The sequence below is a fragment of the Bombina bombina genome, chromosome 4 (assembly GCF_027579735.1).
Source record: "Bombina bombina isolate aBomBom1 chromosome 4, aBomBom1.pri, whole genome shotgun sequence".
Lineage (NCBI taxonomy): Eukaryota > Metazoa > Chordata > Amphibia > Anura > Bombinatoridae > Bombina > Bombina bombina.
The window spans coordinates 1,109,745,485-1,109,759,368 of record NC_069502.1 but is presented as its reverse complement, the minus strand read 5'-3'; the positions used below and the strand labels follow the sequence as shown (position 1 = coordinate 1,109,759,368).

General features: G+C 40.1%; 1 protein-coding gene across 2 annotated transcripts in view; it reads right to left on the bottom strand.

The window, feature by feature from the left end:
• HHAT (hedgehog acyltransferase) overlaps window positions 1-13,884 on the bottom strand; it is a 1,153,474-nt gene that overhangs the window by 877,981 nt on the left and 261,609 nt on the right. For both annotated transcript variants that reach the window (XM_053712382.1, XM_053712383.1), the window contains one exon: window positions 10,557-10,769. In XM_053712382.1, coding sequence (XP_053568357.1) covers window positions 10,557-10,769 — 213 coding nt within the window. The remainder of the gene's footprint in view (window positions 1-10,556; window positions 10,770-13,884) is intronic.

Below are 13,884 nucleotides of genomic sequence, written 5' to 3'. Positions count from 1 at the left end.
TTAGTAGCCTTCCTTTGAACAGATTGCAGTTTGTTTATATCCTTCTGGAGATATGGGGCGCGATCCGATATGCAGCGTAGTTTTCGGCACAAGCGAGGGAACCCCCGCTGCCTGCAGTTTCAGATTGCAACTCAAGCTATCCTATATACGGCGCTGTCAGAGGCTAAAGTGCCGTAAGTCTAATAAACCAGCGAAGTCCAGAAATCTGCGTAAGTACAAATTTCTGGAGTCACCAGTGACTTACGGCACTTTAGAAACTGCCCGCGCCTACAAAACCTGACTAAGTTATAAAATCACCCGCACTGTCTAACACGCCTCCCAAACATAGCCCGACACGTCTAACCCTCTATCCGCTATCCCCCCTCACTATCCTAACAATAAAAAATTTATTAACCCCTAAACCGTCGCTCCCGGACCCCGCCGCCACCTAATAAAGTTATTAACCTCTAAACCGCCGCTCCCGGACCCCGCCGGCAGCTATATTAAATCTATAACCCCCTAATGTGAGCCCCTACCCCACCGCCATCTACCTTACCTACCCCCTAAAGTGAGCCCCTACCCCGCCGCCATCTATTTTAAAATTATTAACCCCTAATTTAATCCCCCTACCCCGCCGCCACCTATATTAAATTATTTAACCCCTAATCTAATCCCCCTACCCTGCCCCCACCTATATTAAATTAATTACCCCCTAATCTAATCCCCCTACCCCGCCGCCACCTATATTAAATTAATTAACCCCTAATCTAATCCCCCTACCCCGCCGCCACCTATATTAAATTATTTATCCCCTAAAATACTAAACTATCCCTACTACTAAACCTAAGTCTAACCCTACAAATAGCCCTGAAAAGGGCTTTTTGCGTGACATTACTCCAAAGTAAACTGCTCTATTGCCAGCCCTTAAAAGGGCTTTTGTGGGGCATGCCCCAAAGAATTCAGCTCTTTTACCAGCCCTTAAAAGGGCTTTTGGCGGGGCTTTGTCACAAAGTAATCAGCTCTTTTGCATCTAATCTAAATCCCCCTACACCGCTGCCACCTAGAATAAATGCATTAACCCCTAATCTAATCCCCCTACACCGCCACCAGCTATATTAGCTATATTAACCCTAATTATATTAGGGTTAATATAGTTAATATAGTTATTATATTATATATATATTAAGTATAATAACCCTATCTAACTCTAACATCCCTAACTAAACTCTTATTAAAATAAATCTAATATTAATATTATTAATTAAAATATTCCTATTTAAATCTGAATACTTACCTATAAAATAAACCCTAAGATAGTTACAATATAATTAATAATTACATTGTAGCTATTTTAGGGTTTATATTTATTTTCCAGGTAACTTGGTATTTATTTTAACTAGGTACAATAGCTATTAAATAGTTAATAACTATTTAATAGCTACCTAGTTAAAATAATTACCAATTTACCTGTAAAATAAATCCTAACCTAAGTTACAAATACACCTACACTATCAATAAATTAAATAAACTACAAATATCTAACTAAAATACAATTAAATAAACTAAATTACAAAAAAAAAAACCAATAAATTACAAAAAAATAAAAAAAAGATTACAAGATTTTTAAGCTAATTACACCTATTCTAAGCCCCCTAATAAAATAATAAAGCCCCCCAAAATAAAAAAATTTCCCTGCACTATTCTAAATTAAAAAAAGTTAGCTCTTTTACCGTACCAGCCCTTAAAAGTGCCTTTTGCGGGGCATGCCCCAAAGAAAACTGCTCTTTTGCCTGAAAAAAAAAAAAAATACCACCCCCCAACACTACAACTCACCACCCACATACCCCTATAATCTAACCCAAATCTCCCTTAAATAAACCTAACACTACCCCCCTGAAGATCTCCCTACCTTGTATTCACCCCGCCGGGCAGAACTCTTCATCCGATCCGGGAGATGTCTTCAAGCAAGCTGCAGTGAAGTCTTCTTCCATCCGGCGATGTCTTCAAGCAAGCGGCAGAGAGTCTTCTTCCATCCGGTGATGTCTTCAAGCAAAGCGGCATCTTCCATCTTCTTTCTTCGCTCCTCCGCCGCGGAGCATCCATCTGGCACGATGACTTGAATCTGATTGGCTGATTCAATTAGCCAATCAGATTTTTCTACCTTAATTCCGATTGGCTGATAGAATCCTATCAGCCAATCGGAATTCGACGGACACCATCTTGGATGACGTCATTTAAAGGAACATCATTCGTCGGGAAGTCGTCGTGCCGACGAATGATATTTGTAGTTTATTTAATTTATTGATAGTGTAGGTGTATTTGTAACTTAGGTTAGGATTTATTTTACAGGTAAATTGGTAATTATTTATCTAGGTAGCTATTAAATAGTTATTAACTATTTAATAGCTATTGTACCTAGTTAAAATAAATACCAAGTTACCTTTAAAATAAATATAAACCCTAAAATAGCTACAATGTAATTATTAATTATATTGTAGCTATCTTAGGGTTTATTTTATAGGTAAGTATTTAGATTTAAATAGGAATATTTTCATTAATAATATTAATATTAGATTTATTTTAATAAGAGTTTAGTTAGGGATGTTAGAGTTAGATAGGGTTATTATACTAAATATATATATAATATAATAACTATATTAACTATATTAACCCTAATATAATTAGGGTTAATATAGCTGGCGGCGGTGTAGGGGGATTAGATTAGGGGTTAATGTGTTTAATATAGGTGGCGGCGGTGTAGGGGGATTAGATTAGGGGTTAATCTATTTAATATAGGTGGCGGCGGTGTAGGGGGATTAGATTTGGGGGTAATACATTTATTATAGGTGGCGGCGGTATAGGGGGATTTAGATTAGATGCAAGAGAGCGGTTTACTTTGTGACAAAGCCCCACCAAAAGCCCTTTTAACGGCTGGTAAAAGAGCTGAATTCTTGGGGGCATGCCCCGCAAAAAGCCCTTTTAAGGGCTGGCAATAGAGCAGTTTACTTTGGGGTAATGTCACGCAAAAAGCCCTTTTCAGGGCTATTTGTAGGGTTAGACTTAGGTTTAGTGGTAGGGATAGTTTAGTAATTTAGGGGTTAAATAATTTAATATAGGTGGCGGCGGGGTAGGGGGATTAGATTAGGGGTTAAATAATTTAATATAGGTGGCGGCAGGGTAGGGGGATTAAATTAGGGGTTAATTAATTTAATATAGCTGGCGGCGGTGTAGGGGTATTAAATTAGGGGTTAATCATTTTAAAATAGATGGCGGCAGTGTAAGGGGCTCACTTTAGGGGGTAGTTTAATGTAGTTGGCGGCAAGGTAGGAGCTCACATTAGGGAGTTATACTTTTATTGTAAATGGCGGCGGGGTCCGGGATCGGCGGTTTAGGGGTTAATAACTTTATTAGGGATTGTTGCGGGGGATCGCGGTTGACAGGTAGATAGACATTGCACATGCGTTAGGTGTTTAGGTTTATTTTGTAGCTAGTTTAGGGAGTTACGGGGCTCCAATAGACAGTGTAAGGCTTACTACGGCTGCTTTTTGTGGCGAGGTGAAAATGGAGTAAGATTTCTCCATTTTCACCACGTAAGTCCTTACGCTGTATATTGGATACCAAACTGCGCTGGTTTGGTATACCTGCCTATGGCCCAAAAAACTACGGGCGACGGCAGAAATATACGGGCGTAACTTCTATGTTACGCCGTATATAGGATACCAAACCAGCGCAAAATTCAGCGTCGCCGGCATTTGCGGGCGACGCTGCATATCGGATGACCTCAAGAACTGCTCACAATACTCAAGATGAGGCCTAACTAGTGTTTTGTAAAGATACATTAGAACCTTACTATTTCTGATGCAAATCAGAAAATAAGTGTTTGGATTTTGTCTTTCCTATATGCATTATTTTGCATTTTTCAATGCTGAACTTTATATTCCAGTTATTTATCCAATCCTCCAATGTTTTGACATCACTTTTATTTGGTCTATCCACACTGAAACATCAACTTGAATTTAAAATTACCTCTTTTAAATGAGGAGTCATAAATTTCAAATTATCTTTTTCAAATGAGAGGTTACATGAGAGGTTACATGTCCCTATTATATGGGATGGACTGCCCTGTCCAGCAATATTTTGCTCCAAATGCTTAAGGATCTTTTAGGAGATTGTGTTGCCATGTAATCACTTGTCAGCCACTGCAGAGTGTGTTTGACTATTTAACTGAAAGAGGAGACTCTCCTTTCAAAGGATGTGTTATTTGCATTATTTGGTGCTTAGATTTGAGTGCTAGAGTGCTTTTAGAACCAGAACACTCTAGATATCATCATACAGATTTTTGCAAAACCTATAGAGGTATGCCTATGCCTTTAATATGTTTCTTATGGAAATGTATACCTTCCCTCTTTCCAAAACTCTGAGTGACTTAAAAGGGGGTACAAGCCCTATCAACCTTATAAAGAATGTCCATGTGACTAAAAATGCAGGTAACCAAGGTTAAAGATGACGAAAGTGACACTTTGATCAATAGATGATGCCCCCATGTTCAAATGAGGGGTATCCTGCCCCTCTAAATAAAAGCAGGGGGATATAATATCACCTCTACGCTGATGATACTCAGATCTACCTCTCCACCAATACTCAATGGCTTATCTGGCATCTTTTCCTAGATGGCTTCTCACCACCTAAAATTTAACATGTCCAAGACTGAGCTACTTTTAATCCCCCACCCCCTCTAACTCTATTCAAATTTCTAACTCTTCTATAACTGTTGGAGGCACCACTATCTCCCCATCACACCAAGTTTGTTGCCTCCGAATTACACTTGCCTCCAATCTCTCCTTCATACCCCACATGCAACTGCTCTCTTCATCCTGCCACAACCACCTACGCAATCTCCAAAATTCTTCCGTTTCTGAGCGCTAACACTACTAAGCAGTTAATCCACTCCCTGCTAATTTTCCAACTTGACTACTGTAATAACCTACTAACTGGCCTTCCTGACTCTCGCCTTCCCCCCTTCCAATCCATCCTAAATGCCTCTACCAGGCTAATCCACCTTTCTAGACACTCTGTATATGCTATACCTCTCTACAAGACCCATCACTGGTTCCCCATTCACAGCAAAATAAATTCAAAATTCTCACCCTGACCTACAAAGTCCTTCCCAACGCTGCCCCCACCTGTCTTCACTAAACAACAAATATACTCCAGCCTGCCTCCTAATATCCAACAGTGACCTTCTCCCATGCTAGACGCAGGACTTCTCCTGTGCGGCACCAACCCTCTGGAACTTCCTTGTGCTGTCAGAATTTCCCCTAATCTGCCCTCTTTCAAATGCTCCCTAAAGACATTTTTGTTCAGGAAAGCCTATCACCCAGGTTATTAACAAATAAATTCAACTTGCCCTCATCTAGCTCCACACTAACATCATTCTCACCTTTGCAGTCCCTACCTCCTGTTTCTCACCCTCCTACCCTTCTAGAATGTATGTTCCCATGGGAATAGGGCACTCAATTCCTCCTGTTTTTGTTTGATAAATTTTGTCCTTTGTCTTAAATAAATTGTATTGTCCCTGCATTTTTATCATTTGTACCCATGGAAAGCGCTGCAGAATTTGTTGGCAGTTTATACATACATAATAATAATAATAATGATAGCCCTTCTTCAGAGAAAATGTCCCTAGTATCCAAAGTGCAAATATCATCATTCCCCATAGTGAACCCTTAACAGACTGAGGGATCACCACTGTTTCAAAAGAGGGGTCACGTGTCCCTCTAAAGAAAAGAAATAGTGTCTGCCCCTCTCCCGTTGCAAGAATCCAAGGATTGCAGGTTATCACTCTTTTTACAACAATCACTGCATTTTAGAGGGGCTTCTGACATTGTCATTTGAAAAGCAGATAATACTCTTTGAAACAAGTGTTGCATATCCATCTGTATTGTGTGGGAGCCAATATATGGGCTCCATAATGGTCCCTGAACCTTTCAGTCAGAGTAATAAGGAAGTGCATCTGTCTTCTGAAAATTAACCAACTGAATGTGACACCATCACATACTACATGGCATCAACATGGGTTGGCAATGGCAACACCTAAAATGAGGAGCAATGCATGTCTCTTCATTACTCTGATAGATAATGAGAAGAGCATAAAGGGGGAATTGGATGCTGGAAAAAAATCATTTTTGTTATTATACTCGGGTGTGTAACTAACCCCCAATATACCTGTGGAATGCATCCTTATCAGCCAGTGAGCAATCTGTCCAACACAAAGTTATACGAGTTATACACAAACATACACTTCCTGGGGATTTAAATTTAAAGAGATGTCCCGACAATAATGAGTCCATTAAATAACTGACAGGATATCGTTTAAAGCAAAAGCAATGTTTTTTTCTTTACTTTAGTATGATATGACTTGTCCCATGTAGATGATATAGTTATATACAGGCAGTCCCCAGGTTACGTACAAGATAGAGACTTTAGGTTTGTTCTTAAGTTGAATCTGTATGTAAGTCAGAACAGGCACTTTTTTAGGTGAAACTCTAGCCAAACAATCTTTCTAATGAGGATACAGACAGCAGTGAAACCTCAAGTGGCTCTAACCCCATACCATACTCACCAGAACTAAATTGAATGGCGTTCTACTCAGGAAATGCAACAAATGCAACTTGGACAGATGTTTGTCTTAATATATTATTTATTTTTAACTGTGCATATAAATGCTTAAACATTTTCAAATACAGGTATTGTACAGTACAGTACAGTACTGTACACTACAACCTTAAACAACCTTAAACAAACATTTTCAAATATTGCAGTACAACCTTAAACATTCTTGGTATATTGTAGCTATCTTAGGATTTATTTTTATTTTACAGGTAACTTTCAATTTATTTTAACTAGATACAATAGCTATTAAATAGTTATTAACTATTTAATAGCTTACCTAGCTAAAATAAAGAGAAATGTACCTGTAAACTAAAAACTAACCTAAATTACAATTACACCTAACACTACACTATACTTTAATAAATTATTTCTATTTAAAACTAAATACTTACCTGTAAAATAAACCCTAAGATAGCTACAATGTAATTAATAATTACATTGTAACTATTTTAGGATTTATATTTATTTTACAGGTAACTTTGTATTTATTTTAGCTAGTTAGAATAGTTATAAAATAGTTATTAACTATTTAATAACTACCTAGCTAAAAGAAATACAAAATTACCTGTAAAATAAATCTTAACCTAAGTTACAATTAAACCTAACACTACACTATCATTACATTAATTAAATAAATTAACTACAAATAACTACAATTAAATATAATTACATAAACTAACTAAAGTACAAAAAATAAAAAAGCTAAGTTACAAAAAATAAAAAAAATAAGTTACAAACATTTAAAAAATATTACAACAATTTTAAGCTAATTACACCTAATCTAAGCCCCCTAATAAAATAACAAAGCCCCCCAAAATTAAAAAATTCCCTACCCTATTCTACATTAAAAAAGTTCAAAGCTCTTTTACCTTACCAGCCCTTAAAAGGGCCTTTTGTGGGGCATGCCCCAAAGAAAACTGCTCTTTTGCCTGTAAAAGAAATATATACAAACCCCCCAACATTAAAACCCACCACCCACATACCCCTAATCTAACCCAAACCCCCCTTAAAATAACTTAACACTAATCCCCTGAAGATCATCCTACCTTGAGTCATCTTCACTCACCGATGGAACTGAAGAGGAGATCCGGAGCGGCAGAAGTGATCCTCCAAGGGGCGCTGAAGAAGTCTTCCATCCGGGCGATGTAATCTTCCAAGGGGCGCTGAAGAAGTCTTCCATCCGGGCGATGTAATCTTCCAAGCGGCGCTGAAGAAGTCTTCCATCCGGGCGATGTCATCTTCCAAGCGGGGTCTTCAATCTTCTTTCTTCAGCATCCATCTTTATCCTGCCGACGCGGAACATCCTTCTTTCCCGACGGACTACCGACGAATGAAGGCTCCTTTAAGGGACGTCATCCAAGATTGCGTCCCTTCAATTCCGATTGGCTGATAGGATTCTATCAGCCAATCGGAATTAAGGTAGGAAAAATCTGATTGGCTCAGCGCCCCTTGGAGGATCACTTCTCCCGCTCCGGATCTCCTCTTCAGTTCCATCGGTGGCTCGGCTGAGTGAAGACGACTCAAGGTAGGATGATCTTCAGGGGATTAGTGTTAGGTTATTTTAAGGGGGGTTTGGGTTAGATTAGGGGTATGTGGGTGGTGGGTTTTAATGTTGGGGGGTTGTATTTTTCTCTTACAGGCAAAAGAGCAGTTTTCTTTGGGGCATGCCCCACAAAAGGCCCTTTTAAGGGCTGGTAAGGTAAAAGAGCTTTGAAATTTTTTAATGTAGAATAGGGTAGGGAATTTTTTTTTATTTTGGGGGGCTTTGATATTTTATTAGGGGGCTTAGATTAGGTGTAATTAGCTTAAAATTGTTGTAATATTTTTTAAATGTTTGTAACTTATTTTTTTATTTTTTGTAACTTAGCTTTTTTATTTTTTGTACTTTAGTTAGTTTATGTAATTGTATTTAATTGTAGTTATTTGTAGTTAATTTATTTAATTAATGTAATGATAGTGTAGTGTTAGGTTTAATTGTAACTTAGGTTAGGATTTATTTTACAGGTAATTTTGTATTTCTTTTAGCTAGGTAGTTATTAAATAGTTAATAACTATTCTAACTAGCTAAAGTAAATACAAAGTTACCTGTAAAATAAATATAAATCCTAAAATAGCTACAATGTAATTATTAATTATATTGCAGCTATCTTAGGGTTTATTTTACAGGTAAGTATTTAGTTTTAAATAGGAATAATTTAGTTAATAATAGAAATATTATTTAGATTTATTTAATTAATATTTAAGTTAGGGGGGGTGTTAGGGTTAGTATTAGACTTAGGTTTAGGGGTTAATAAATTTATTACAGTGGCGGTGGTGTAGGGGGGCAGGATAGGGGTTAATAAATGTATTATAGGTGGGAACAGTGTGGGGGGGGGGGCAGATTAGGGGTTAATAAGTTTAATATAGGTTGCGGCAGGGTCCGGGAACGGCGGTTTAGGGGTTAAACTATTTATTTAGTTGCGGCGAGGTGCGGGATAAGCAGGATAGGGGTTAATAACTTTATTATAGAGGGCGGCGGTATAGGGGGGGCAGGATTGGGGTTACTAGGTATAATGTAGGTTGCGGCGGTGTCCGGGAGCGGCGGTTTAGGGGTTAATACATTTATAAGAGTTGCGGCAGGGTCTAGGAGCGGCGGTTTAGGGGTTAATACATTTATAAGAGTTGCGGCGGGGTCTAGGATCGGCGGTTTAGGGGTTAGTAACTTTATTGAGTTGCAGGGGGGCTCCGGGGGCGCCGGTATAGGGGGTAGAACAGTGTAGTTTAGTGTGGGTGCTTAGTGACAGGCTAGCAATAAAGCTGTAAAAAAGCCGAAGAGCAGCGAGATCGGATGAGTGATAACTCACAGTCCATACTTGGTGCACGGCTTTTTGACAGATTCATTGATAACTTAGGCAAATTTTTTCAGGTCCGCGGCGGCGATGGTAGGCGAGCTTAGGCGGGCGTATTGGGCCGGCGAAGGCAGAAAAGTTGACACGTTGATAACTACCCCCCACAGAGTTCTTCTAGGGAGACGCATCCACAGACCAATGAGAAGAGGGGTGTGTACAGGTCATGTGACCGGCGAGTGCAGACGTCAGTTGTTACGGAGGTGATGAGCCGACTTGAGGAGGGAATCCCTTGATGACACATAGGAGCGACGGCACGGAGCGACGGCACTCTCAGTGATGTTTAGGTACACTTTTGTTTCCCCCAGGACCGAGCAGCACTGAACACATCAGTAAGTGTTTATTGCTGTACTGTACTGTATTCACTTTTGCTTGTGGGGCTTGATTTACAGGCCCGTTCGTAAGTGTGAGTTGTACGTAAGTCGGATGTTCGTAGCCCGGGGACTGCCTGTATAGCAGAGGAAATTACAATATTGTTACTTTTATTGCTCCTAAGATTTTTTTTCTATTTATGCTGACGATTAACATGGCAAACTCTCAGTCAGAGTAAGAGATCACGTAAGTTTTAGCAAGACTGGTGGCAATTTGCCATCACTATAGGTCTGTGTAATAACTGAGTTGATTTAGGTGCACACAAAGTTCTGACACTTTTTGGGTGAAAATTTCCACAAGAGTTTTGTAAGTTTATGTATGAATTACTTTTTAGGTTACAGGAAAGAAATTGCTATTCCCTAGAACATTACTTAATAAAGATGTTTTTAATACTATAAATCCTTTCAGTATAGATTATATTGGGCTTATTTATTATTTTCTTCCGTACCCAGGTAGTTGTCTATTACCTTGAAAGCTGCCACACTCTTTGGATCACATATTCCGACATTTAATAATGTTGTTTGTAGATATTCCTAGCACAATGCTCTGGCTAAAGTCATCAAAAACAAACGGCCTCTATAATCTAACCCCCTTCAAACCCTCACTGTAGACTTCCAACCATAAATAATATCAGAGATTGCCACTTACCTGCTTGCTGAATTCATTGAAGGTTATTATAGGACCGTTGTGAAACACTGGATAGTAAAACACATAAACAAGCATTGATGTAAACGAATAGCTGACGTTTTCGGATATTTGATGATAACTGTATTCCAGGCTAAAACTTGTATAATATAAGCAGCGGACAGTCAGTGTGAAAAGAAGCAAGTAATACTCATTTTCATTTATGTACCAACCACGCTGCAAAAAAAAAAGAAGAAAAAAAAAACGATAAGCAATTATTTTGTTGAAAAAAAACAGAATTTATGCTTACCTGATAAATTACTTTCTCCAACGGTGTGTCCGGTCCACGGCGTCATCCTTACTTGTGGGATATTCTCTTCCCCAACAGGAAATGGCAAAGAGTCCCAGCAAAGCTGGTCACAGGTCTGCATACCAAGTCCTGCGTGGCCACGCAGGAGCTATCAAGATCACCGAGGCCCTCTCCTGATTGATCCTGGCTACCAGCCTGGGGATGAGAGGAAACGGTGGGAATACATAAGCTAGGTTGAAGGTCCAAGGTGCTACTAGTGCATCTACTAGGGTCGCCTTGGGATCCCTGGATCTGGACCCGTAGCAAGGAACCTTGAAGTTCTGACGAGACGCCATCAGATCCATGTCTGGAATGCCCCATAATTGAGTTATTTGGGCAAAGATTTCCGGATGGAGTTCCCACTCCCCCGGATGGAATGTCTGACGACTCAGAAAATCCGCTTCCCAATTTTCCACTCCTGGGATGTGGATCGCAGACAAGTGGCAGGAGTGATCCTCCGCCCATTGAATTATCTTGGTCACTTCTTTCATCGCCAGGGAAGTCCTTGTTCCCCCCTGATGATTGATATATGCAACGGTCGTCATGTTGTCTGACTGAAACCTTATGAATTTGGCCTTTGCTAGTTGAGGCCAAGCTCTGAGAGCATTGAATATCGCTCTCAGTTCCAGAATGTTTATCGGGAGAAGAGACTCTTCCCGAGACCATAGACCCTGAGCTTTCAGGGATTCCCAGACCGCGCCCCAGCCCACTAGGCTGGCGTCGGTCGTGACAATGACCCACTCTGGTCTGCGGAAGCTCATTCCCTGTGACAGATTGTCCAGGGTCAGCCACCAACGGAGTGAATCTCTGGTCTTTTGATCTACTTGAATCGTCGGAGACAAGTCTGTATAATCCCCATTCCACTGTCTGAGCATGCACAGTTGTAATGGTCTTAGATGAATTCGTGCAAAAGGAACTATGTCCATTGTTGCAACCATCAATCCTATTACTTCCATGCACTGCGCTATGGAAGGACGAGGAACAGAATGAAGTACTTGACAAGAGCTTAGAAGTTTTGATTTTCTGACCTCTGTCAGAAAAATCCTCATTTCTAAGGAATCTATTATTGTTCCCAAGAAGGGAACTCTTGTTGACGGGGACAGAGAACTTTTTTCTTTGTTCACCTTCCATCCATGAGATCTGAGAAAGGCTAGGACGATGTCTGTATGAGCCTTTGCTTTTGACAGGGACGACGCTTGAATCAGGATGTCGTCCAAGTAAGGTACTACTGCAATGCCCCTTGGTCTTAGAACCGCTAGAAGGGACCCTAGTACCTTTGTGAAAATCCTTGGAGCAGTGGCTAATCCAAATGGAAGTGCCACAAACTGGTAATGCTTGTCCAGAAAAGCGAACCTTAGGAACTGATGATGTTCCTTGTGGATAGGAATATGTAGGTACGCATCCTTTAAATCCACGGTAGTCATAAATTGATTTTCCTGGATAGTAGGTAGGATCGTTTGAATAGTTTCCATTTTGAACGATGGTACCCTGAGAAATTTGTTTAGGATCTTTAGATCCAAAATTGGTCTGAATGTTCCCTCTTTTTTGGGAACTATGAACAGATTGGAATAAAATCCCATTCCTTGTTCTCTTATTGGAACTGGATGTATCACTCCCATCTTTAACAGGTCTTCTACACAATGTAAGAATGCCTGTCTCTTTATTTGGTTTGAAGATAATTGAGACCTGTGGAACCTTCCCCTTGGGGGTAGTTCCTTGAATTCCAGGAGATAACCTTGAGAAACTATTTCTAGCGCCCAAGGATCCTGAACATCTCTTGCCCAAGCCTGAGCAAAGAGAGAAAGACTGCCCCCCACTAGATCCGGTCCCGGATCGGGGGCTATCCCTTCATGCTGTTTTGGTAGCAGTGGTAGGCTTCTTGGCCTGCTTACCCTTGTTCCAGCCTTGCATTGGTTTCCAGGCTGGTTTGGGTTGTGAAGTATTACCCTCTTGCTTAGAGGATACAGAATTAGAGACTGGTCCGTTTCTGCGAAAGGGATGAAAATTAGGCTTATTATTAGCCTTAAAAGACCTATCCTGTGGGAGGGCGTGGCCCTTTCCCCCAGTGATGTCTGAAATAATCTCTTTCAAATCAGGTCCAAATAATGTTTTACCTTTGAAAGGAATGTTAAGCAATTTTGTCTTGGAAGACACATCCGCTGACCAAGACTTTAGCCAAAGCACTCTGCGCGCCACGACAGCAAACCCTGAATTTTTCGCCGCTAATCTAGCTAATTGCAAAGCGGCATCTAAAACAAAAGAGTTAGCCAATTTAAGTGCTTGAACTCTGTCCATAACCTCCTCATACGAAGATTCTTTACTGAGCGATTTTTCTAGTTCCTCGAACCAGAAACACGCTGCCGTAGTGACAGGAACAATGCATCAAATTGGTTGTAGAAGGTAACCTTGCTGTACAAAAATCTTTTTAAGCAAACCCTCTAATTTCTTATCGATAGGATCTTTGAAAGCACAACTATCTTCGATAGGAATAGTAGTGCGTTTGTTTAGAGTAGAAACCGCCCCCTCGACCTTGGGGACTGTCTGCCATAAGTCCTTTCTGGGGTCGACTATAGGAAATAATTTCTTAAATATAGGGGGGGGAACAAAAGGTATGCCGGGCCTTTCCCACTCTTTATTTACTATGTCCGGCACCCGCTTGGGTATAGGAAAAGCGTCGGGGGGCACCGGAACCTCTAGGAACTTGTCCATCTTACATAATTTCTCTGGAATGACCAAATTGTCACAATCATCCAGAGTAGATAACACCTCCTTAAGCAGTGCGCGGAGATGTTCTAATTTAAATTTAAATGTCACAACATCAGGTTCAGCTTGATGAGAAATTTTTCCTGAATCTGAAATTTCTCCATCAGACAAAACCTCCCTCATGGCCCCTTGAGATTGGTGTGAGGGTATGTCAGAACAGTTATCATCAGCGTCCTCTTGCTCTTCAGTGTTTAAAACAGAGCAATCGCGCTTTCTCTGATAAGTAGGCATTTTGGATAA